General features: G+C 46.8%; 2 protein-coding genes across 9 annotated transcripts in view; one reads left to right on the top strand and one right to left on the bottom strand.

The window, feature by feature from the left end:
• Positions 1-25,644, bottom strand: part of FAT1 (FAT atypical cadherin 1) — a 127,718-nt gene extending 102,074 nt beyond the window's left edge. For 3 of the 8 annotated variants that reach the window (XR_008710122.1, XM_055567332.1, XM_055567333.1), the window contains exons 1-2: positions 21,261-21,647; positions 2,249-5,528 (exon numbers count right to left, since the gene is read on the bottom strand). Coding sequence is in view for 7 of the 8 variants with exons in the window: in XM_055567332.1 (XP_055423307.1) it covers positions 2,249-5,510 (3,262 nt within the window). In the remaining variant the exon portion in view is untranslated. Of the gene's footprint in view, positions 1-2,248; positions 5,529-18,456; positions 18,715-20,351; positions 20,660-21,260; positions 21,648-21,875; positions 21,963-25,505 lie in introns of those variants that run through there. The other 5 variants (XM_055567326.1, XM_055567327.1, XM_055567329.1 and 2 more) reach the window with 5 other exon arrangements.
• On the top strand, positions 14,387-19,646 carry LOC129644389 (basic proline-rich protein-like). The gene is made up of 6 exons (XM_055570049.1): positions 14,387-14,422; positions 17,877-18,094; positions 18,261-18,855; positions 19,116-19,208; positions 19,311-19,442; positions 19,500-19,646. Exons 1-6 carry the CDS (start codon positions 14,387-14,389, stop codon positions 19,644-19,646), a joined length of 1,221 nt encoding a protein of 406 aa, XP_055426024.1.
• Positions 25,645-25,954: the final 310 nt, after the last annotated feature.

Below are 25,954 nucleotides of genomic sequence, written 5' to 3'. Positions count from 1 at the left end.
TGAAAATGACTAAAATTATTTCAGAACACTGCCCTGTTCTGCTGGTTGGCTGCACACCCTCTCCCCTATCCGCCCACCCCCCATAGTAAGACTATTCCAGTCTCTTCAATTTATAGACCAAAAATGCTAGTTTCTAAAGAGGTCTTTAAAAAGCAACAATAGAAATACTCTTCTGAACTTGAAAGAAAAAAACCCAAAAGGCAGTGCTCACATAATTTAAGACATAAAGGAAATGTAAATTAAGATTTTGTTTCTATTTTCTGTCTTTCAACTATGACAGTTCTCTTTCAAGGTGTTCAAAGCCCACCTTGGAAAAGAAAAAAATAAGTAGGAAAAATTGTCCTTATGAAATTCATAAGGACTTTCAGCTTCAGTTACTAAATTCTGGGTATTTTTCTATATTGCCATTGTACCTGAAAACTAATTCATATCAGAGAGTATGATAAGGGAAAAGATCCATTCCACTCTTCAGGTGGGTGATTACTAACTGCTGCTGGCAACGCTATTTTCTCTTGAATTAAACCATTACAGATCTTTTAGATGAGTGGCAGATGATGAGTCTGCAGATCTATACCACACACTAGAGGTATGTAATTCACTAGAGAAAGAATCCTCTGAATAAACAAAAACATGTTAAAAATTGTGTACCCTCTGAAATCACTTACTTCTAGGACAATAATTAAATTTTTCACTTGCTGTACACCTATTAGACATGGAACTGCACACTGGGGTGGGTACTGAGTGAAGAACTTATTTGTGGCATTACTGAATAAAAACTTGAAGATTTAAAACAATAAGAAAAAAATATGCCTTTTAGAATGGACATATTCGTAAAGGAAATAGCAGTGAGATTAATAAACAAACCAAACTCCGTCTGTGGCTGATGACTGCTGGGGTTACCCAGTTTCCTTCTATTTCCCCTAGCAGTTTCAGAAGGCAGGACATTCAAAACAAAAATAATCTTTAATTTACTCATTCAATCTTTTACCATGTAATAAGCAGCTTCTATCAGGCAATATCTGGTGGGTGCTGAAGATAGAAAATATATGCGCTAAAAGCCTGTCCTTAAAGGTAGTTTTGTTATGAACTGTGTCTCCCGAGATTCATGTGTCCAAGTCCAAAATCCCCAGTCCCTCAAAACATGACTGTTCTTAGAGACAGGGCCCCAAATGAGATAAACGAGTTAAAACAAAGTTAAAATGAGGGGGCGGTCCCTCATACAAAGAGATGAGGACACAGACATTAACGGAGAGGATCATGTGATGTCACAGCGGACAATGGTCAACTACAAGCCAAGGAGAGAGGGCTCGGGAGAAACCTACTCTGCCAACACCTTGATCTTTGACTTGCAGCCTCCACAACTGTGAAAAATAAATTTCTGTTGTTTAAGCACCGTGTCTGTGGCAGACCTTTGTTATGGCTGCCCCAGCAAAGTAATAACACGGTTCACACGCCAGCAGGGGAGACTGACATATAACTATAAAATCCATGAAAAGCAGTTAAATTAGAGGTATGTACAAAATGCAAAATAATAAATATATACTCTAGCATAAATGGCTGTCCTGGATGTTCTGTTTTTAGGTCCTCATTCCAGGAGGAAGGATGTATAATGGAGCATTGCTACCACTTCCAAAAGACATTAAACAACAGATGATAACACGTTATTTCACTTTATCCCCACAAAAATCTTTCAGTAAATTGGGGTGCCATCTTATAGATGGAGGAAGTCAATTTTAAGAGGATAATCAATTTGTCCAAGACCATCAAATTAACAGCTGAGTGAGTCACGATTCAAAGCCAGGTCCCTCCAACTCCACCTTCTAGAGCCTCCATCTGCCCTTCAAACGAAACCTAGAGAACCTACGCGGTCCTCTCTCTGTAGGCTCCCTTACTTGCGGGTGTGCACCAACGTCTGAATAGCACGCTAGGCAGCGGAGTGGTCGCCTATGTCTGCATCTGCACCAGCTGGAGAAACTTCGGAAGGGCCTCTCAAGAGTTACAGAAAAATCACAATGAAGCTTTTGATAAGATACAGAACAAACCTGGAGGTCAGGATCAGGGGTCATGGTTTCAATTCAGGTTCCTCTGGTTCCATACTACACAAAGACACAGGCAACGGGAAAAAAGCATCAGTGTGCACTGCGCCCCAGGGGCCAAAGGGGAACTGTGAAGGAGTCAACACGGGGGACGTTTACTTTAGAAAGAAATGAGAGGGAAGAGCAAGCCAGCGTAAAGAGAACACACTCACCTGTTTCTTCATCTATTCTGAAAACACCAACACCAGAACCATCCCGAATGGAGTAGTGGATCTCCCCATCTCTTCCCATGTCCTCGTCACGAGCGGACACCTTCATGACTGAAGAACCAAGAGGGGCGTTTTCTTTCACCGCACCCTTTTCCACGAAGCTGGGGAACATGGGCGGATGGAGGTTCTCATTCACGTCGATGACCTCCACTTCAACGTAGCAAGTGGAAGACAGAGAAATGGGCTTCCCTTTGTCTTTGGCCCTCACCGTGAGGTTATATACCTGCTTCTTCTCAAAGTCCAACTGCTGTATGATCCTCACGGCTCCACTGAGCTTATCCACATCAAAGTTTCCTTCTCCATGGTCCAGGAGACTGTACCTCACTTGACTAGACTGACCCAAATCAGGGTCGTGGGCCTCTAACCACATGATTATGGTCCCTTCTGGAAGGTCCTCTCGAACTTTCACGCGGTAATTAGGGGGAATAAACTTGGGCGGGTTGTCATTCACATCGTCTAAGGATACTTTGAGAATCACGGTGGAGAGCAGCTGGGGTTCTTCCCTGGCTTGATCCCTGGCTTCAACCTTTAAGTAATGCACCTGCTGCTCCTCACGGTCCAAGGGGTTCAGGATTTTAACCACTCCAGTCACGCTGTCGATTGAGAACTTGTCTGTGTCGGTGAGAATAGAGTACCTCACGTGTCCATTTGGCCCCAGGTCTTTGTCTGTGGCCTCCACCTGGATGATTTCACTGTTTATCTCTTTGTCTTCGCTCACTTCAACAAAGTAGCTCTCCTGTAAAAATTCAGGTGCATTATCGTTGGCATCCAGGACTCGGATCTCCAGCAGATGCCACGCCACCCTCTGTGGCAGCCCCAGGTCAGACACTGTGATGTTCAGGGTGTACCTGTCTGTCGTCTCACGGTCAAGGGGAGACAGGATTTTGAGCATCCCCGTTTCCATGTCCATAATGAAGCAGCTATCTTCATTTCCTCCGGAAATGGCGTAGACCAGCTTCCCGTTGAAGCCAGTGTCGAGATCAGTAGCATTCATGACAAGCAGGCTGGAACCCACAGGCTGGTTTTCCTTGACCTGGATCCCAGCTGGAAGAGTACTTCTGAACTGGGGCGCGTGAGCATTGACAGAGTGGGAATCAAAGATGTCCTCGACCTCTCCCTGGTTGTGCAGCTTGTTCGCCTGCAGGAGTTTCTCCGCCAGCATTTTGGCCACGCCCGTCTCCTCACACTGCAGGCTGACCGGCTTGCGAAGGACAGCCACGGTCATGTTGATGTATAACGGGGTGGCAAAGTTCTCTCCATCTGTAGCCGTGATTCTCAGGCTGTGAAATGACGCCTTGGCCCCTGAGCCATCCATCAGCGACTGCTTTAATGACAGTACCCCGGAGTTGGGGTTCAAGCTGAACAAGTCCAGTTCATTTCCGGCCTCGATCTGGTATCGCACCAACTGAAGTTCATCTGCATCGATAGCAGAGACGGTAGTTATCTGCTCCCCGACGCCCAGATCCCTGGGAATCGTTCCTTCACAATTTATCTTCTCGAACAGGGGTGTGTTGTCATTCAAGTTATTGAGAGTAAGGGTGGCAAGGATCTCAACCTCCCGGCGGTAGGGCGAGCCCCAGTCTGATGCTCGAATCCTCAGAGTGTAAACCCGTGGCATCAGCTCATAGTCCAAGTTTTCTGAAGTACTCACGGCACCTGTGAAATGGTTAATGATGAACGGCACGTGATTTAAGTTCGCAATGCTGTAAGTCACGTACCCGTTCTCACCCTCATCAGGGTCTACAGCGCTCACACTCATGACCGTAGTACCAATGGGCACGTTCTCATCAAAAGATGCTTTGTAGGCTGTCTGGGTAAATTCCGGAGGGTGACTGTTGGCACTCAAGACTTTAACCAAGACTCTGGTCGAGGCTTTTCGGTCGCTGGTTGTGACTTCGAGTTCAAAATGGGATGCCTGCTGTCTTTTCAGGGGTTCTAAGATGGAAATGAGACCAGTGTTGTGATTCAGACTGAATTTAGCTTTTCCAGGTGTGCTTTTAAAAACATACTTCAAATGAGGGTAGCTAGGCGTGGCTTTTACCATGACCACAGGTGTGTGGGGAGGAGCGAATTCGCTGATTTCTGCTCTGTAAACCTCCTTCTCGAACCTGACCGGCCCCGCTTTGAACCGTGGCGAAATCACATGGATCACTTTCACAGAAGAGAACTGGGGAGGAGTTCCTTTGTCTTTCGCCTGGAGCGTCAGGTTGTAGCCGAAAGGATGACTGTCCCAGTCGATGGCGCCAACGGCTTTGAGCTTGTATTCTCTGCTCCCTGGAGAGGACCTCACTGTTCTGAACTGCTGAAGGAGGTCTCCCGCCACGATGCTTAAAGAAGCGACCTCCCCATTGGCACCCTGATCGCAGTCGTCCACGGTCACGATGGCGTACGTGGGGTCCCTGTCCAGTTCGGATGGTGACGAGGTCACGGCTGTTATCACGGGGGCACACGTGTTGGCCTGCTCTACGTGAACTGTGAGCTTGGCCATGCTGCTGATGCCGCTGCTACCGTACAACTTCATGCCGCGGTCCACGGCGAGAATTTCCATCTCGTAGACACTGGTCTCTGTGTAGTCAAGTCTGCCCGTTAAAACAATGGTGCCACTGGTGGGGTGGATGGCAAACATGTCTGTTCGGTCTTTGAAACTGTAGTAAAATTCTCCATTGGTGCCTATGTCTGCATCCGTGGCACTGACTCTCGCGATACTGGTCCTTATGGCTGTGTTTTCAGGTAGAGACACGCTGTATGAGGTGGGGGAGAAGAGGGGTCTCAGGTCATTTGTATCCAGCACTTGCACTCTGACCTTTGTTCGTGCTTCAGCGTTAGTATTTTTTTCCACTGCTTTGACAATCAATGTGTAGTGGTCTTTCACTTCTCTGTTGAGAATAGCTGTATTTCCTCCTTTGGTCCTTATTCTCAGAAAGCAAAAGTCTCCAAGAACGTACTCTTCGGCTTTGAATAGGTTTTCGTTGTCTCCTGAGATGATTTTGTACCTTAACTCCCACAGTGGATTTGTCATGTAAATACCCATCTTTACAGGATGCCCCACGTAGGTTTTCGCTGCAGAGTTTTCATGCACTGTGACATTGTACTGGAAATGTGTGAACTGCAGGGGCGTCTCTTCCAGCGTTCCGCTTCCATCACCATCTCCGAAATGCTGGAGGAGGCGCAGCAGAAGCAGAAGTGAGGCCAAGTGCCTCCCCATCGCTTAACTGTCAGGCACCTACGAGCCAAGCAGATAAGAAACATTATTTCAGGGAAATGAACAAAAAGTGTACATCTTTTCTTGAGGCTTGTTTCAGACCTCACATTTTAATACAGCATTCGCCATCTACACAGAATATGAGTAAGTGCAATGGTTTTCCAATAGAAGTATCAAACTGCTAATATTTCTAGAATTACTAAGGTCAAGAACAATTTTCAGTTTATTGACTCCAATGATCTTAATGACCATCTGCCAGCTGTAACAACAAAATTTATTCCTGCACTTCAATCTTGAAGGTAAGTATGCTGCTGCTGCTGCTGCTAAGTCACTTCAGTCGTGTCCAACTCTGTACAATCCCACAGACAGCAGCCCAACAGGCTCCTCCATCCCTGGGATTCTCCAGGAATGGAGAATTCTCCAGGGATTCTCCAGGAATACTGGAGTGGGTTGCCATTTCCTTCTCCAATGCATGCATGCTAAGTCACTTCAGTCATGTCCGACTCTGTGCGACCCCATAGATGGCAGCCCGCCAGGCTCCTCTGTCCACAGGATTCTCCAGGCAAGAATACTGGAGTGGGTTGCTGTTTCCTTCTCTGGAAGGCAACTATGACTGCTAAAAAGGTACACAAAAGTCCGTCTAGTCAAAGCTATGGTTTTTCCAGTAGTCATGTATGAATGTGAGAGTTGGAGTATAAAGAAAGCTGAGCACTGAAGAATTGATACTTTTGAACTGTGGTGTTGGAGAAGACTCTTGAGGGCCCCTTGGACTGCAAGGAGATCCAACCAGTCCATCCTAAAGGAGATCAGTCCTGGGTGTTCACTGGAAAGACTGATGCTGAAGCTGAAACTCCAGTACTTTAGCCACCTGATGCGAAGAACTGACTCATTTGAAAAGACCCTGATGCTGGGAAAGACTGAAAGTGGAAGGAGAAGGGGACGACAGAGGATGAGAAGGTTGGATGGCATCACCGACTCAATGGACATGAGTCTGAGTAAACTCCTAGAGTTGGTGATGGACAGGAGGCCTGGCGTGCTGCAGTCCATGGGGTCACAAAGAGTCAGACACGACTGAGCGACTGAACTGAACTGAAAAAGGTACACAGTGAAGACTGTTTCCATTTGGTACAGGTGTGTGCATGCTCAGGTGTGTCCAACTCGTGACCCCGCGGACTGGGGCCCACCAAGCTTCTCTGTCCATGGGATTTCCCAGGCAAGGATACTGGAATGGGTTGCGATTTCCTTCCCCAAGGGATCTTCCCCACCCATACGTCTCTTGTGTCTCCTGCACTCACAGGCAGAATTCTTTACCCCTACGCTATGTGAGAAGTCTTTGTTTACATTTACTTAATACATGAAGTGAAAGTGAAAGTGTCAGTTGCTCAGTTATGTCTGACTCTGTGACTCCATGGACTGTAGCCCACCAGGCTCCTCTGTCCATGGGATTTCCCAGGCAAGAATACTGGAGTGGGTTGTCATTCCCTTCTCTAGGGGAGAAGGCAATGGCACCCCACTCCAGTACTCTTGCCTGGGAAATCCCATGGACGAAGGCTGCAGTCCACGGAGTCGCTGAGGGTCAGACACGACTGAGTGACTTCACTTTCTCTAGGGGATCTTCTTGACCCAGGGACTGAACCCAAGTCTCCTGCATTGCAGGCAGATTCTTTAGCATCTGAGCCACCAGGGAAGCCTACATTTCCTTGTATACAGTAAATTAAGTGCTCAAAACCTCATGAACTTAACACTATTACAGTATCCTGAGCATGAGAAGCTTCGGACAACTAAATCAGAACAACCAAAAAAACTCTCAATGGTGGTTCTATATAACCTCCCATAATGACAGCTTACAATCTCATTTCAAACTTTATCCTAAAATTATATTTCTTTATAAGAATGATTAAGTTCACTCCCTACATAATACAAGGGTTTAGCATCTCATTTGGCACTATATAACTATTTAAAGGTATTAAAATAATTATATCATCAAGTTTAATACTGAGGTCATTTCTGAACCAACAAACTGAGCCCAAAAAAGTCTGTTCAGAAAGAGAAGACCATGAGCTTGCTGTCCAACAGGACCTGCCCTCTCTCAACCAGGGACGCGGATCTTGGCATCAGCACTGGGGTGTCATGACTGCTGCCCACAACCAGTACTCAGAGGGCCCACTGTCTTCAGGGCTCTGAATAACCTGTCCCCTGAACACAAAACACAAACACATGCAAAACTAAATCATCTAAGCGATCACATGAAGAGGGGCCGGATCAGCAAAGTAGCAGGCACTGCAGAGAGTCCAAGGGTGAAGCAGGAGGAAAGAGCACATTTGAGAAAGGGGTGCCCTGAACCAGCGGCAAGGCAGCCAAGACCACTGGGCTGGGGCCTGGCTGGGAAGCAGGACAACTACCTTCAGACCAACTGTTCCCCTAGGGGCCGACATCATTCACTTGGTAAATCAAGGCAGCTTCACAAGAGGACAGGACTGTGGCCCTGAAAAGGACCTCTCCAATGAACACCCGGGAAATGGGACTGCTCCCCGAGCTGAGAGAAACAGCAGGCTGGAGGGCTGGCCAAACAGCCAGGGAATTAGCATGGCAACTTAAATTCAGAGGAGCTTACCTCAGCGACTGCCAACTTTGCCCCATGAGTCATTTCATTAGGGGAAAAAAAGGAAAAAGCTGATATGCTGAAAGCAATTAGACACTTAACTGATACTGAATCACGGTGAAGTCGGGCAGCCTAACTTCTTTAGTGACCACGTCTTCTCACCAGATCAAGTCAGGAAAGCAGACAGATTTTTGGCCTCTAGAACAACTGATATTTAAACAAAATAAGACAATCTTTTCCCAAAACTCTCTCTTAATTTGGTCCACAGATCTAATACTCAAGGGAAATTTGAGGAGGATGCAACAATCTGGTGATTTTATCAAAACAAGTGACAACTTTGATTCATGACTGGATTCAACCTACAGGTATCGAGAACCCGAAAGCAGACAGACTACTGTGCTGCACTTAGTCCCTCAGTCGTGTCCAACTCTGTGATCCCATGGACTGCAGCCCGCCAGGCCCCTCTGTCCATGGGATTCTCTAGGCAAGAATACTGGAGTGGGCTGCCATGCCCTCCTCCAGGGAATCTTCCCAACCAGGAATCGAACCCAGGACTCCCGCACTGCAGGTGGATTCTTCACCATCTGAGCCACGAGGGAAGCCCATGAATACTGGAATGGGTGGCCGATCCCTCCTCCAGGGGATCTTCCCGACCCAGGAATCGAACTGGCATGTCCTATATTGCAGGCAGATTCTTTACCAGCTGAGCTACCAGGGAAGCCCAGACTGTGCTATGCACATGGAATTCAACAACTCATAGAATTATTTTAAAAGGCAAAGATCCTGATTCTGAGGCATTTACAAACCAGGGATAAGATGTAAAGAAAATGCTTTAAAGAACCATTAAAAAGATGATGTTTGCACAAGCACCTTTATTTTAGAACACAATGTTACTATCAACAGTATCCACTTTACAACAAAATATTAATCCAGGATTCTACTGCAAAATATTTTTGCTTTATTCTACAAATAAAATATTATGGAGTCATCAAAAAGAGTAAGACAGTACTCTATACACTGACATGTAAAGAAGTCTAGATATAGTAACTGCTAAGTCACTTCAGTCGTGTCCGACTCTGTGCGACCCCACAGACAGCAGCCCACCAGGCTCCCCCATCCCTGGGATTCTCCAGGCAAGAACACTGGAGTGGGTTGCCATTTCCTTCTCCAATGCGTGAAAGTGAAAAGTGAAAGTGAAGTCGCTCAGTCGTGTCCAACTCTTAGCGACCCCATGGACTGCAGCCCACCAGGCTCCTCCATCTAAACCAATCCCATTTACATTTGCAAAAAGGAAAGGGAGATAAATACGTGCATAGTTCATGGATGTGCTTAAAAATGATTTGAGAAATTCTGAATGGATAAGAAGTAAACTGTTAACAGTAGTAACTTCTAGAGAATAGGCAGCTGGGGGAATGTTTACACCTTCACTTTACTATGTGAATTTTTAGCGCATATATATACACACACACACACACACACACACACACACATACACATTATCATGAATTCACTTTTCTTTCGTTATTTGATTCATTCAACACCTCTTTAATGAACACCTACCATACCCATTTTCCCCGATGGCTCAGCAGGTAAAGAATCTGCCTGCCAATGCAGGAGACACAGGAGACTCGGGTTTGATCCCCTGGAGTAGGAAATAGCAGCTCATTTCAGTATTCTTGCCTGAAAAATCTCATCGACAGAGGAGCCTAGTGGGCTCAGGTCATGGGGTTGCAAAGAGTCAGATACTACTAAGCATGCACGCACCACTGTGCTGGACCACCACGTCTGGAATAGTTCTACATGCTGCTGATACATAAGTGAACCAAACTATCAACTCCTCACGGAAGGTACAGTTCCTGGTGAGAGTCAAACAAACATGGAAACAAAGAGTCTATCAGATGCTGATGATGAGTGCTAAGGAGAAAAATAAAACAGAAACAAATAGACACAGTAGTCAGAACCATGGAAGGAAAAGGGAAAAATGACACGAGTTTCTCAACCTCAGCCGTATTGACGTTCAGGGCAGATAATTCTTGACTGGGGAAGAGGGGCTGTGGGACAGAGAGCTGCCCCAGGCATCCTTTGGTATTAAGCCTGCTCTCCACCCAACTAAAAGCCTACAGCCTTTCCTCCCTGCAGCCCCAGCAAAAGAGATGTCTGCAGACAGTGCCAAATAGCCCCTGGAGCTCAAAGTCATGTCCGGGAGAGAAGTGCTAGTTAGAGAAACCACAAAGAGACAGACCTCGGTGGCTTGGTACAGTGGGTGAGGGGAGAGTAGCAAAGCAGATCCTTTCTTTAAGTATGCCCGACATTTTACAATACCTTTAGATTGTCAGAAAAATTACAAAGACAGTTTCCCCACTGATAACATCTCACCTGATGATGGTACACTTGTCACAACTAATGAACTAATATTAACACACTGTTAGTCACTGTCTAGTCCCAATGCCCTTTGTCTGTGCCAGGATCCCAGTCAAGACAGCCACGTTATATTCAGTCACCATATCGTCTCAGACTCCTCTGGACTGTAACAGTTTCTCTGATTTGCCTTGTTTTTCATGACCTTGACAGTTTTGAGACGTACTGATCAGGTATTTTGTAGACTGTCCCTGGACTGGAATTCGCCGGATGTTTTTCGCATGATTAGACTGGGGCTATGCGTTGAGGGGAGGTTGAGCAGGGGGGGCATGGGGGGGTGAAGGGCCATGTTCATCACATGGCCTCGGTGCTGATGCTGACCCTGGTCACCAGGCTGACGCAGGGCTTGTCTGCTTTCTCTGCAGTGGGAGACTCACTCCCCGCTTTCCCTACTGTACCCTTTGGAAGGAAGTCACTAGGCAGTCCACCAGTCAGCGGTAGAGAGTTCTGCTACATAAATCATTTGGAGTTCTTCTGCAAGGGATATCTGCTATTCTCTGCTAATTATGTCTTTATCATTTCTTCTGATCAGTGTGGCTTCATGGATAAAGGGTGATTTGCAGGACTTTGGATGCTATTAATACTACAAGCAGAATTAAAACAGGTGAGTGACATGCTGGAATCTAAAGTGAAAGGTTATGACCAACCTAGACAGCATATTAAAAAGTAGAGACATGACTTTGCCAACAAAAGTCTGTCTAATCAAAGCTATGGTTTTTCCAGTAGTCATGTATGGATGTGAGAGCTGGACTATTAAGAAAGCTGAGTGCCAAAGAATTGATGCTTTCGAACTGTGGTGTTAGAAAAGACTCTTGAGAATCTCTTGGACTGCAAGGAGATCCAATCAGTCCACCCTAAAGGAAATCAGTCCTGAATATTCATTGGAAGGACTGATGCTGAAGCTGAAACGCCAATATTTTGGCCACCTGATGCGAACAACTGACTCGCTGGAAAAGACCCTGATGCTGGGAAAGTCTGAAGGTGGGAAGAGAAGGGGATGACAGAGGATGAGATAGTTGGATGGCATCACCGACTCAATGGACATGAGTGAGTAAACTCCGAGAGTTGGTGATGGGCAGGGAGGCCTGGTGTGCTGCAGTCCATGGGGTTGAAAAGAGTCAGACATGACTGAGCAACTGAACTGAACTCAAAGTGAAAGGGCTGCTCAAGTACGAGGGTGGACAAAAGAAGGGAGGGTGGCCGGGGTAAAAGCTGGAGGGAGACCAGTTAGAAGACACTGCAGTAGACACTGTACAGGTTAGAGACCCTGGTGTCTCTGCCCCAAATGTGGTCATGGAGGGGTTGGGGAGGAGGGCGACATTCTGGATCCATTTCAGGACCCGTTGATGATCCGGAGGGTAGAGGCGGGAGGAGAGAAAGGGGGAGACATTCAAGAAGATCCTGGAGATTGTGTGCTGAGCTGGAAGTGGGCTTCAGGTTCTGAGAGAGGGAAGCCTGAGCTGAGGGAGGAGCAGATGTTCGGGAGCACAATCGGGGGTTCAGCTTTGGACATGTTAGGACAAAAATGCCAACTGTTATCCAAGTAATTGACTTCCAATCGGCAGTTAGACATGCACGAGAGGCCCACTCCTGGAGACAGAAGCCTGACAGTGGTCAGAATGTGGAAGATGCTATTAACATATTTAAAAGCAGAAAACTAAATGAGCTCACCCGTGAAGAGGACACTGACAGACAAGAAAGGAAAACCAAGGACAGAGCCCTGCAGTCCTCGAAGATGTAGGAGACAGAAGACGAGAGGAACCAGCCACTGGGGCAGAAGCAACAAAGAGTGGTTGACAATGCCATCGGTAAGTAAACAGATCTCTCTGAACATCTGAATCCTAACATGAGGACTTGGAAATGACCCATCTATACTAGCTGGTGCCCTGCGGATCCCTACACCAAGGGTGCCCTGGACACCCCCACGGCACGAGGAGAAGGCTCAAGATGTCAAACCACTGCAGCTGTTTTTCCCCACAGCATCTCCGTGACCAGCGGCCCCTGCAGCCTCTGAGGCTCCCCACGGTTCCCTCACAGCTGGATTCCTATCACCTCTCACCCTTCACAACTCACCCACTGCAGTTCTCAGGGAACACACCACAGCTGGAATCAACTTTTTTGGCCATGTTCATAACAGAGACCTCTTAAAATCCTGAATTCACTCTGCAAACTTGGCTAACAGAATACCACTGTAATCATAATAAACTATTAAATGAAAGGCTTTTCATCAGAAAGAAAAAACAATCCACTTTCTAAGAGATAGTGTTATATTGTTGTTGCTTGGTCACTAAATTGTGTCTGACTCTTTGCAACCCCATGGACTGTAGCCTGCCAGGCTCCTCTATCCATGGGATTTTCCAGGCAAGAATACTGGAGCGGAGGATCCAGTATTATTCCACTTCGGAAGTATTCTTCTCCAGAGGATCTTTCTGACTTAGAAAGAATGGAACTCCTCTCTCCTGTGTCTCCTGCATTGGCAGGCAGATTCTCTACCACTGAGACATCAGGGTAGCCCAAGAGATTAACTGTAATTTAACCAAGAACTGTGAACTCAGGTTTCACCTTAAAATGCCATGATCAAACAACCTGTGGCTACTACTCTAGGTAAAACAAATAGCAAAGCTGGAAAGCGCAAACACACACACACATACACACAAAAAATCTTAGAAAGATACCAATACCATTTCATCTAAAAAGTACATTATTACCCAGAGGTCATGCTTATGAAAATTAAACTCCAAAAACCATTTTAGCCAAAGGCTACACTTTTTATATTTAGAAGGTGATCACACTATTTAAACACACAGTAATCCAGGATTTCTTCTGTGCATTTTCCAAAGTGAAAACAAAGAATATTTATCTAGTTCAGCCTTTAGGGAAAAGGGCCTCAGGTCGAAAGCTTAAGTATCTTTAGCACCGATTTCTGAAAATCCATATATAATAAAGATCATTTTTCTGGTAGAAGTCAGGTATTAACACGTTCATGTTTCTTCATCAGCAAGACTTCCATGTAACGTGTTTCAGTCAATTCCTGTGACCACACAGGCTTCACACAACAGAACACAGCCCCATGCTGAGAACATACTGCTTAAGTTTTAGATCAAGTATGCAGATCTAGTACTTAGATCTGAATCTTCTGAGTGAAGATTCACAAGTGCTAGGTGGGACCCGACACAATGCAATTCATACATTCTATTAAATGTTGCATATTTATTATTCAAAGTCACAACTCTTATGCACACCATTAGCCATTCCAGCCCTCTAAAGGGAAGCAGGATCAGACTCTCCATCGCACATACGATAATAAAATTACACAGAAATATTCAAGAATTTTGTGTTTTCCCTCATCATACTCCTATCTTCTATCTACCTCAGTGAGAATGTCACTAGAACTCAACTTATTACTGCAATTTAGAGCTTTCTGTTCTATTTGAATAGGGTCACAATTTAAAAGCATCTTCTAGAGATGTCTCAACAGTGAGGAAGATAACTGTTTTCAAAGAGGACTGTCATGAAGTTGTCAAAAGACAATAAGGAATGTAAACGACTCTAGCTTTTTAAAGATATTGTATATTAAATCAATGTTTAATGATCTCCAAAATCACTTAACAGGAGTCAATAAAGAGTACTGTCTGTCTTACAAAGCCTGCTTGTTACTCAGCTATAACCAATTCACAGCTTCCAGATGACATTCACAACAGGAAAAAACCCTGCATTTTTCTAATAAATTATAACAGCCACTGACAGTAATTGTAAAAGCTTTCATTCTCAACACTGAAAAATGAATGGGCAAGTCTTGTTTATCTCTGGGTGCATACTAAATCCTTTTAAGCCATCTTTATACTTTTTTTCAGTAAAAATGGAGGTGATGGGTGGCACTATCAACCCAGAACTGGTATGCTTTGGTCTTTTTTTCTCGCCATTCATCAAACCACAAATCAAGTTCACAGCTAGGATTTCTACAACTTGCTTTGCATCTATATCCTCTCTCTGAACCATTCCCTCCTGGATTCCCTCTTCCTGCAGACCTCACCCTAGCCTACTACCCACCCAATCCCAGATCCCTAGCTCACTGAGGTGCTATGACGGACTACCCTGACCCGGATGGATCTCTCTTATCACGCTGGAGATCACTGTTCATTTGGCCTTCTCCCCTGCGGGACTGTAAGCTTCTTGAGAGGAGGACACCTGCTTTGCTCACCACTGTTTACTGTATCTGGCTCAGTGTTTGGCACAGAGGAGACCCACGGTTGTTTCGGTTCATCAGTGGACAGATGGACAAGGATCGGGGATGGAAAACAGAAGGCAGGACCGAAGGGAGGCTGCTGGGAGGGGGATAAGGAGGAATAACATGGGAAATTAACTCTTCCATTACTGTAAACCTAACAGAAAATCCAGGCACAACCACTAGGCCAGTAACAGTACTGCAGACAGGTACCCTGAAGAAGGCTCTAATTTCCAGCAGCTCAGAAAGGGGTCACCATCTACCTCAAAATGCTTCCAAAGTGGCTACAGGCAACGCCAGATCAGTGAGCTTATTATGAAGTATTATGCTTGAACATTCTATGAAGATAAGAATTAAATAATTACTGATTTTCCTAAGTGGTCTGTAGAAGACATTTAATTATAGACTTATCTCCACATATATAATAAACCTTTCGAGGTAAGCCAGAATTTGGCCAATATAATTAAATCTCAGACTTAAAGATGATTTTTAAAACTTATATGCTGTGAAATAGATTCCTCATTTAATTCAATAGATTTTTCAAATAAAAAGTTGCTTTCAGACATGAGAAGAGGAAAAAACAGCAACTTACTGATGTTAGTTAAATGAATCATCTGCATTGCTCACTTCAAACACTCCTTACCAGTGCCTAAGGACAAACTAACACTTGCAAATTGAACAATTAGTTGAGACAAAAAGACATACCTTGGCTTCATCAACTATATAATTTGGTCAAAAGAAAGCTTACCTATTACAGTTTCCTACTCATAAAGATTAAATAGACACCCAGCCTTCCAGCTTCCTGCTATTAAATCAGGTCCTTTAGGCCACAAATTAAGCCATGGAGACATTTAAGGCAATAATAATGCACTAATTTGATTCAGTTTACTGATTCCATGTAAAATCAACCAAACTTGGGTGGGGAAACAGGGATAAGAGAGTTAAAAAAATCTGTAATATCTCTTTCACTTCTAGCATTCAAGCAAATGACTACTTCGGAGATGACTTAGGAGCTAAGTCCAAACACATACACTAGCAAGGCATGGGACCAGGGCAAGGAAAACAGTATTACTTTGCACATCATTTTTACAGTCCTCTTTTGGCACCTGTCCATAACATGGATTTAAATGGTCTATTAACATGGTGGGAACCCACTAGGAGTACGTGTGTGTGTGTGTGTGTGTGTGTGCGCGCGCGCGCGTGCGCTCAGTCACTAAGTCATGTCCGACTCTTGGCAACCCCATGGACTGCAGCCAGCCAAGTTCCTCTGTCCATGGGATCTCCCAGGAAAGAATACTGGAGTGGGTTGCCATTTCCTCCTCTGGGGTATCTCCCCCACCCAGGGATCAAACTGGCAGTCTTCTGTCTGGCAGGCAGATTCTTTACCACTGAGCTACCAGAAGTACTTTTAGTGACTAATTAAGACACAAATGAATACATATACAGGAGGCCTGAAATATTTTATGAAGTCCTCTAATAATCTTACTTCCTTTCAGAATGCCAAAGAATTTGGCTCATTTAAGGTATTCATTTTTCAAGAAACAGGTATACAATCACACACTTTGCTCAGATCAAACCTTACAATGAATGTGTTAAACACCATGTTTGACATAACTCTAAGTTATATCCATTACTGTTTTTAAAAATTATGGAATGTTTTAAGCGCTTTTCACCCATCTTAAAGCTTAAATAAATAGCAAAGAAAAGTGTTAGTCACTCATCCATGTCCTACTCTTTGTGACCCCCATGGACTGTAGCCCCGCCAGGCTCCTCTGTCCATGGGGTTCTCCAGCAATAATACTGGAGTGGGTAGCCATTCCCTTTTCCAGGGGCTCTTCCCAGCCTAGGATGGAACCCAGGTCTCCTGCATTGCAGGCAGATTCTGAGCCACCAGGGCAGCCCTATAGAAAAGAAAAGTCAAAGTGAAGTGAAGTGAAGTGAAGTTGCTCAGTCGTGTCTGACTCTTTGCAACCCCGTGGACTGTAGCCCACCAGGCTCCTCCGTCCATGGGATTCTCCAGGCAAGAATACTGGAGTAGGTTGCCATTTCCTTCTCCAGGGGATCTTCCCGACCCAGGGATCGAACCCAGGTCTCCCGCATTGCAGGCAGACGCTTTAACTTCTGAGCCACCAGGGGACCCCATAGAAAAGAAAGGGAGACGGTAGTTCCACTTGTGGAACTAGAGCTGTCAGAAAACACTGAAGGCAAAGCCAAACATCAAAATTAATCTATACAGCTGGAGAAACACCCATGTACTTGGATTTTATGAGTAACTGCAGTACTGGATATGCTGGAGAAGCACAACCAAGAGTAAACTGAAATAACAGCACCATCATCCAGTTTTAACACGTGCAACTATCTTCTTAAAACTATTGAAACCTAACTCTGAACGTATGAAGCCTTAAGAATCGGCTTTTGTGAAAAATACATAAATAACTGAAGATCACTTGCATTTCAGATCTTTTCCAATTTTCATAATCACTGTAAATATCCAAGCTTTTTAAAAACAAAAAACAAAAAAACCCCTCCTCTACTGGGCACCAGGGAGTTGGTTAACAAAAGCTATTTAATGAAACCACAGTTCAGACACATGAGGAAAGAAAGGAAAAAAAAAAAAAAAACACCTCTAACTGCATAGAAAATATTTATGAGTTTACTTTCCTAATGCATACAATTGCGTCCTTGTCTTCAAAGCTCCGCAGTTCACATCCGTGGGAACAAAAATATCTTCAGAGACTAAAGAAAGTTAGCTTCCTAGAGGAAAGCAGTTAGAGGGAAAAAACGCAAGAAAGAAGCAGAATCTCTTCCTTTAAAAAAAAAAAAAAAAAAAAAAAGACCTTAAAGTTTCACTTCCAAAAAAGCTAGAAACACCCTGACAGCACAATTGCAAATGTTTAGTCCGGAGATTTCTCAACCGCACCTATTCTAACTACCTTCAACCAGCTACCACTCAAACCTCATGGCAGCACTCCCCGCCACCCCGCCAGGGTACAAAACATCCAAGGAAACCGGCCACTCCATTTCAAAAACTCATCCCTCAGTAGCTGGCTTCTCCTCCCATCACACATACGCCGTGAAATCTCTCGCAAATCGGAAGCAGCAGCCGCGGAGCGAGATCGGCTAGGTCCTCAGCAGACACGCGTGTTACCGGAGCGGAGAGAGCGCGGAGCGCGCGCGTGAAGTTTCCGAGTTCCCAGGCGCCGGCACGCAGGTTCTCGGCCCCGCGGGCGCCCGGAGCCCCGCGCCGCAGCCGCCGCTCAGATTTCCAGCAATGGCTCCGCGGGCCAGAGCCGGGGCGGCTCGGGGCGGCCACCCGCCCGGCCGATCCAAGCGCTTGGATCGGTGATTACCAGGCAGGTCACGTCGCGAATTGCCCGCTCCCGCCTCTCCGCCTCCCCCGCGCCACCCGCTCGAACCCCCGGGGGCTGCCCTGAACTTTCCCAACGAGCAGGCGGCTGGGCACCTACCACCCATCCGGGGGGTCTCTTTCTCTCCATTCCGTTCCCAGGAGCCGGCGGGGCACGATCCTGGGCTGGACACTCCCGGGCAGGAGTCCCCCCGACCCACCCCCGCCGAGCCGGGTGGAAGCCCTCCAACCCCGCAGCAGCAAAGTGCCCGACCGATTGGCCGGCGATGGCACCGCGAGCGCCGCCGCGCCCCTCGCCCACAGTCCCCGGGTCCCTTCTGGCCTCCTTCCAACTTACAGCAAAGTTGGCCCCAAGTGGCCGCCACAGAGTTCTCGGGGGCGCGCGCCTCGCCGCCTCAGCGCGCCCCCGGGCGGGGTCCAGGTCGGCCGGGCGCCTGGCTGGGGCCGCCGCGCTGCATCGTGTCCCAGCGAGCGGCTTGCCCGCGCTCTCCGTGCGCCCCTACTCCAAGGCAGCGCCCGGCGGCCCGCGCGCGCGCCCCGCTCTTCCAGGCCGCCCGGCGCAGACACCCGCGCGGCTCACGCACCGGACGCGGGGGATATCCCTCCGCTCCCGGCCACGCCCGCTCGCGCCGGCGCTCGTTTCTCCCGCACGGAAACTCTCGACCCTACTTTCCCCCGGGCGGCCGGACATCCCCCAGCCCGCCGGACCCCCGGGGCCGCGAAGCCTGGCCAAGGGGTCAGGGAGCTCCCGGCCGCTACAGCGACCGGCTCCTTGCCAGGAGATCAGTGAATGCCCAGGAAGATCTAGCGACACCGCGAGGAAAAAACAAATCGCTCTAGCGCCGAGGTTAGTTATGGCCAGCACACATTTGTGCAAGGAATTAACATGGAATGTTCCCCGCTAGGAGAGGGGAAACATTAGCTTAGCTCCAAAAAAAAAAAGTCAGCTATGGGTTTAAAGAAAAAGCTTCCCACGCCTCCCCCCCCCCCCTTTAGATTTCCGAGTACCTTGAGGGAATTCCTAAATCTGCATTTGAATGCCGTGGTTGCCGGTCTGCCCTAGCTCGGCGGAATCAAGTCTTAAAAAAGGTCTGAAAAGGAATGCAGTCTGATGGGAATCTACTTCCTTCTTCAATCTACACTGAAACCCCAGGAAAGTGAAAACGCTTCCTCCGCGACCTCTTTGTGCAGAGGTTAGACCGCGGAACCTCTCAGGCCCGGGTTACGAACCCCAAGGCCTGCCTCCCCCGGCGCACGCCCCCGGATCCCCAGGGCTGCGGGGACAAAAGGCAGCTTGTGCCGCCTCGTGCTCTTTCCCACCCGGTGAGTACACCCCGCAAAGCCTGAACGCAGTATAACGTGAAACTCCAGGTTCTTTAGGGAGAAGGGGAAACCTCGGGGAACCCTCCCCCCACCTCCGCTAGCCCGAGCGCGCAGTCGGTGTATCCCGGGGCTGTGAGCCCATCCTCGGCGCGGGCAAAGCTCCAGGCGCCGGCTCAGCGCAGCCCGGAATGCTCCCGGGCGTAGAGAAACAGCCTGGGTCGAAGAGGGCGGACGTGACCTCGGAAAGTTTGTGGAGCTAGAATACGTTAACACTGTGAGGACAAAGAGAGATGATTTCCCCAGAACCGGTGGAGGGGACTGCTGGAGGAACTACCAGGCCGATGGGGGCGAGGGAGTCTAGGGTTAAAGAGGGAACTGCCTTAGTTCAAAGTTAATGCAGCCTACTCTTACGCCATCTCAAAGACGGTGATTAGAAAAAAAGTGTCTACCAGGTCGTGGCTGGGAAGGAGAAATCACGCCTGCAGAATGAGTGTGCTGATTCGCGGCACTAAGTGTATGTAGTGTATTCCCGGCGTATTATTTAGAATACACACAAATTCACACATCCAACAAACATCATCATCCAAACATTTGGCTACGGCCATAACTGCGCAAAGCGCTCCCGGGGTTACAGGTCAGCTTCATACATGAAACACCTAGGAAGCAGGTGACCTGATCTCCAAGCTCATATCGTTGGTGCCCCGGGCCGAATTCTAACTCTAAACCAAACAGCCACACGCGAACGCCAACAGTTTGTAGGGGCAGTATGCGGGGTTAGGAAATAGGAGGGGGTGAGTAAAAAGGCTAAAAGGACACCATCCCATAACATACAATCACAAGATTTTGAAATGGCGCAAAAGAATTCCTGGAGAAAAAAATTACCATTCATTAATAAATAATAACGCTTACTTGAACCAAACATCTGTTGGGGAATCCCGATTTGCCGGCCAGGTCCACTGAGAAACCTAACTGCCTGGAAGAAGTCGCACTTTGTCGCCAGAGGAACAGCCAAGAGCCAGAGATGTAGATTTCAGAGTCCGGTGCTGCCACGTTTTTAACTGATCCTTTAGCCCCAAAGGAACGAAAAGGAGGTGCCTTTTAGCTACCCTCTAATTACCTTCACATGAACGAGAGATGGAGTTCAAGCTCCCCGTTTGTCCTCTCAATAGTCAGTCCTCCCTAACTCAGTACCCATAGGTTCTGGGACATTAGGGGGATGGGGGGTGGGTTCCCAAAAATTAAATAAAAAAAAAAAAAAAACAACACTTAATGCCAGCACCGCTTCTGTATCCAGTTCACCCACGCTGGTATTTGTAAATTAGACACAATGGGCCGGAGTGGATGGTAAGTGAAGGCTAGGGTGACGGCCAGGGACCTCACGCCCACGTTCCATGAGCACCCGGCAGGTCCAAGTTCGCGGTCCGCGCGGAACCCCGCAGGGAGCGCGCGCTTCGCCGGGTGTCCGAACTAGAGGGCGCTGCGCCACTGCGGATCACGCGGCACGGAGGCGCCCTCCCCGGGCACCATTTCTATAATAAGTTACATTCGAAATAATGCACAAACGGCGTAGCTTTTCAAGTTCTTTTGAACAGTGCTCTGCAAGTATTTCACGAATTTCAAAACCTGTGCATACTGATCTTTGATTCCCGAGCCTAAGCACAGCCTTTGGGGGTGGTGGGGGGTGGTAGGGTGCTGTTCCCCAAGCGGAAAGCCGGTAGGATGCACACGCTTCCCCGTACCAGTCAAGCACCCTCACATTATTTCATTTCTGTTTAAACTTAAAAAGACAGAAAGGCTTGCACGAAAGAAGGAACTCACCCGTCCAGCCGAGTCCTCGGGGCCCTGCTTTAAAGTGCCGACAGCTGCGTAATCCCCACGCTATCTGGATGTTTGTTAGAAGCCGTGTCTCAAGTACCAACTTTGCTTCTTCCCTGCGATCTTCACCATGTCCCCAGCGAGGGTGCGATCCGCCCGCGCCGCCCAGGTGGCCGCATCTCCGGAGGCTTACCGTCCTGGGGGAAAAAACTTGAGCAGCGAAAAAGGAGGCGAGTGCGCGAGGGCCGGGGAGAAACCAAGTTTGTCGGGACTTGTCCGGGCAACCAAGCCGCGGAGTTTGGGAGTTGCGGCCGGCAACTGCGGCGGATTGCTGCCTCTCTCGGCGCTCCTCCCTCCCTCTCTCCCTCCCGGAGGCCGCGGGGGAGGGGAGGTGACGTCAGCGCCCCGCCTCGCCCCCCGCCCCGCGCCCCGGACCCGGGTGCTCCCGCGGGGTCCGCCTCCCGGACAGTAGCGGCGGCGAGCGGACAGGCTGGGCCGGCCTCCCCGCCGCAGCGGTGTCTTGCGGTCCCGACGGCTGACCGTCCGCCCTTCTCCACCGCGCCGCGTCTCCCCCGGCGCCGCCGAGCCCCAGCACCTGAGCGGCCCCGCGGCGCGCACCTCTCCGGCGGGCTTCCTCGCCGGCCTCCTCCGCCCGCGTTTCCCACGCCTCGAACTGCAGGTGATGCTCTTCCCCTTCTGCCGCTGAGATTTCGTCGCGACGTGTCGCCTGCCCGTTTTTTTTTTTTTTTTTTTTTTTTGGCAGGGCGGAAGCCCGAACAACCTCTGCAGACTGGCCTGGACGACTTGTACTTTTCTTGCAGCCCTCCAACTTCAGGATGTGATCTGTTTTAAATACTTCTCGGGCTCTAGCGCTGTTTGTGGTCTGTGCGTTGAAAATCACGGAGCCATATTTTAACGTGTAAATCCTTTCCAAAGGCGCCTCCGTTTTTAGACCGTACTCTGAAGCATCAGAGGATCCGGGGCGGGTGGGGGGGTAGGGGCGGAGAATGGGGGAGGAGCCAATTTCTGTTTCTTACAAGTCATCTATCATGATAGGGGCTAATACGAATGAATCAATCGTGTACTCATAATATAGGATCAGATAAAGGCAAACGCTGCTGAAGTTGAATTTGTAAGTGAAATGCGTCTTTCTGTGGAAGCATCCAGACTCCTTTATGGAAACATCCACTGCAGGAAAATATCTGCTGTGGAATATATATATTTTTAATGCCGCTAAAGTACCAAAATAAAAATCTCTCCTCAACAGCATGAAATTTCCAGGGAGCCATTTCTGTGAGTTTACACTGTCCCCAGAAGGTTGGCATTAAAATTCAAAGACCCCTGGAAAAGGGCTGGCGGCTAGGAACGGGTTCTGTTAATACCTTTGCAGCCATTGGTGTATATCTAGTAGTCAATTTAGCTTGTGTTATCTTTGAAAGGCAAAGAGCAAAACCCCTAGGACACAGGAAGCAAGGCAAAGACTTAAACAGTTAAGAGGAAAGACGATTAAATGTTGGCGCGTTGGGTGAACTTAGCCTTAAGGAAGTCATATAACTTCTCTACATTTCCGTTCCCTCGTCTTGATAAGGGCATGATAACAGTTTCACGTTGTAAAACTGTATTCTTGTGTTTTTCCATTTAAAAATGTTTATTGAATGTCATTTATTTGCCAGGGAAGCAGCATTCAAGCAGGAAACCCTTTTCCCCAGCATCATATAAAGTGTCTAGTAAGCACATAGTAGGGGTTTCCCCGGTAGCTCAACTGGTAAAGAATCCTCTCAAAATGCAGGAGGCCTGGGTTCAATCCCTGGGTTGGGAAGATCCCCAGGAGGAGGGCATGGCAACCCACTCCAGTATTCTTGCCTGGAGAATTCATGGACAGAGGAGCCTAAAGGGCTACAGTCCAGTGGGGTCTCAAAGACTTGGACTTGACTGAGCGACTAAGCACAAGCACTTAGGAGTTCATCAATAGTCCTTTTCTTTCCCTCCATGGTTCTTTGCAATGACTCGGGTTTCTCCTCTATACAATTAGGATGAATTTAAAGGAGGTTTTAAATGATTTCGATACGAGAGGGAGAGAAGGGCACCATGAATCTGCAGACCCAGGGGCACCCAGAAGGTGCTGGATTTCCGAGGGAGGAGGAGGAAATCAAAGGACAATTGACCTGAAAGGCCAGTCCATCAGTGCGGAGGACAGACGTCTGATGCTTCACCGTTTCATCTACACAGGCTCGCTCCTTTTATGTCAATAGTTGACATTAGAAATTGACCGCATATTACAAGTATTTTATGAGTAATATACATAAATTTGCCCAAGATGCTGCTGTGCAAGGCAACTTGGTTTGCTCTGCTCACCTTGGAGTTATCATAGGTAAAGAAACATTTTCCAATAGAAAAAAAACAAAACAAAAACACGGAATTTATATATAAAATTGATGGCATTAATCAAAATAGGTACTTTTGAAAACAAACAAAGTGAGGAGAGCAGAAAACTTTTAACAAAACTACACTGGGCTTCCCTACCGGTCCAGTGGTTAAGACTCCGTGCTTCCACTGCAGTGGGCATCCTGGTCAGGGAACTAAGATCCCACAGGCAGAGCAGTGCAACCAAAAAATAAATAAATACAAATAAAGACCACCTCTGGACTTACACAGTCCAATACCACCAGCCACAAGTGGCTGAGTAAAGTCCAATCCCTTGGTGTCACTGGCCACACTTCAAGTACTCAATATCCTCTTGTGGCTAATGGCAGCTGTATTATTTACGACCGATGAAAGAACATTTTTTATCATGATAGGGTTTTGTTGGACAATGTTGTTACAGACTTTGCTATTGTTTTTGGAAGGCTACATCAAGCATTATAATTTTGATATATTCAACACTGACTCACTTCCAAAGCCTTAAAAAAAAAAAAAAAAACTATCACAGAAAGATTCACTCATGTCCCAGATTTTATCACGTTACCAACAGTATGCTAAGTGAAATCATAAAGGATTCAAACTTTAATGACTTAGGTGTGTTTGGTGATTAAGAAATATTAACATGGCTTAAATGGCCTTTTCATTGTCTCCAACTATTGCTGAGTAGGAAAACCAGGGGGAGTCACTCAGTTTAAAGTAGGAAAGAATTCTAAGACATTTTAAAAATAGTCCTAGGGTGACATAATTGTAGGAAGGCTGACTGATTTCTGTCATCCCACCCTCTCTGCTCCTTTTCAGTGCTTTCTCGTCTACACCCTCTTCCCCCCTACACTTCCTGAAGGTGAGGCATATTTTATCCTTTGCATTCAAATACAGCTCTCCTTCAGGAGAGAGATGAGACGGAGCCCTTGCACTCTCCAAAGGAGCCATTGGAACAGACAACTAGTCCAACGGATAAGAATCAGTAGTAGTTAACTAAGGGTATGTCTGTGTTCCTTTTCCTGGTCCCTTCCAAGTCCATTATAACAAGGGCTTTCTTAAAGCCAAACCTTAGTCGTAAAATTGTATTCTAATGGTGAAATTCCAGATGGCAGTGCCAATATTCCAGGTGCCGGGGGATATTTGGGAGTGTTACACTAGATGGCTAACTACTAAAAGTAAACAAAAACATTTACCTTCATGTCAGGTATAAATAGTATAGTAGAAAAGGCTTGTTTGGATCTTCTGTCCCTACAGATATGAGATCAACCTCCCCATGTAGTTTGGGAACAGATTCTGCTGGATATGTACCATCCAAAGCTTGTGACGCTTTCCCAGCTCAGTGACTGAAAGATTCCAAGTCTACCTTTTTGAACAGTAAGCAATGAATCATGCAGAAACTGTTGAAATACTTTCTCAATAGAGGCAGTAAAAAGAACATTAGATCCAAGGTCAATAAATCTGGTTTGAGTCTTGTCTTTGCCACATGAAATCTAATGTACTTTTCATTACTGAATTTTGGGAGTCTTGCTTTCCTTCATAAACATGCATTTCTAAAGCGACCTTAAAAAAAAAACAAACAAAACCAAAAACAAAAACCCGCCTCACCTGTTGTGAGAGACACTGTAAAGAATGAAGATAAGAACTACAATATCATTATTCTCAAATTTACCCACTCTTTCTCCCCCTACCACTCCCTCTCTGCTAGGAGGCTTTATAGAACCACTAGTAATAAGTAACATTGACTTAATGCCAATTATAGCCTGAACTCTGTTCCAGCTTGTACATATGTATCATTTCATGTAGTTCTTACAGAGTTCTGTAGGATATTAGCAATTAATAACCTACCTCCTCATTCCAGATGAAATAGTGAGGTTGAGGTAGATTGGATAACTCATGCTGGGTCATGTTTTGGACTGAAACTCAAGGCTGACTGTCTTCATAGCTAACACACTTATGAACATAACACCCCCAGCTCCTTACACCCTACTCCTCGTTTGCGCTTTATGAACCAAGGACTTTGTCAGCAATGTTGTTTAAGAAGCAGCCTAAGAGGAGAACAAAAAACTCACATGATGATTGAAGAAAGATGTTCCTTTGTACCAGCTGTACCAAATACAGACCAAAAAATTGTTTAAAAGAGGGTCTTTTAATCACCGAGCGAGCGTACCACTGATTTGGTCTCATAATAGATATGTAATACATCCATTATTTGTTTGGCTTACCTATTTTCCTAGGTAGATATGCCAATTCTGGATCACATTTCTTTGCAACTTGAAATCATTGTCAGACTTTAA

The sequence above is a fragment of the Bubalus kerabau genome, chromosome 2 (assembly GCF_029407905.1).
Source record: "Bubalus kerabau isolate K-KA32 ecotype Philippines breed swamp buffalo chromosome 2, PCC_UOA_SB_1v2, whole genome shotgun sequence".
Classification (NCBI taxonomy): domain Eukaryota; kingdom Metazoa; phylum Chordata; class Mammalia; order Artiodactyla; family Bovidae; genus Bubalus; species Bubalus kerabau.
The sequence above is the reverse complement of the archived record's forward strand: the minus strand, read 5'-3'. Positions and strand labels throughout refer to the sequence as shown.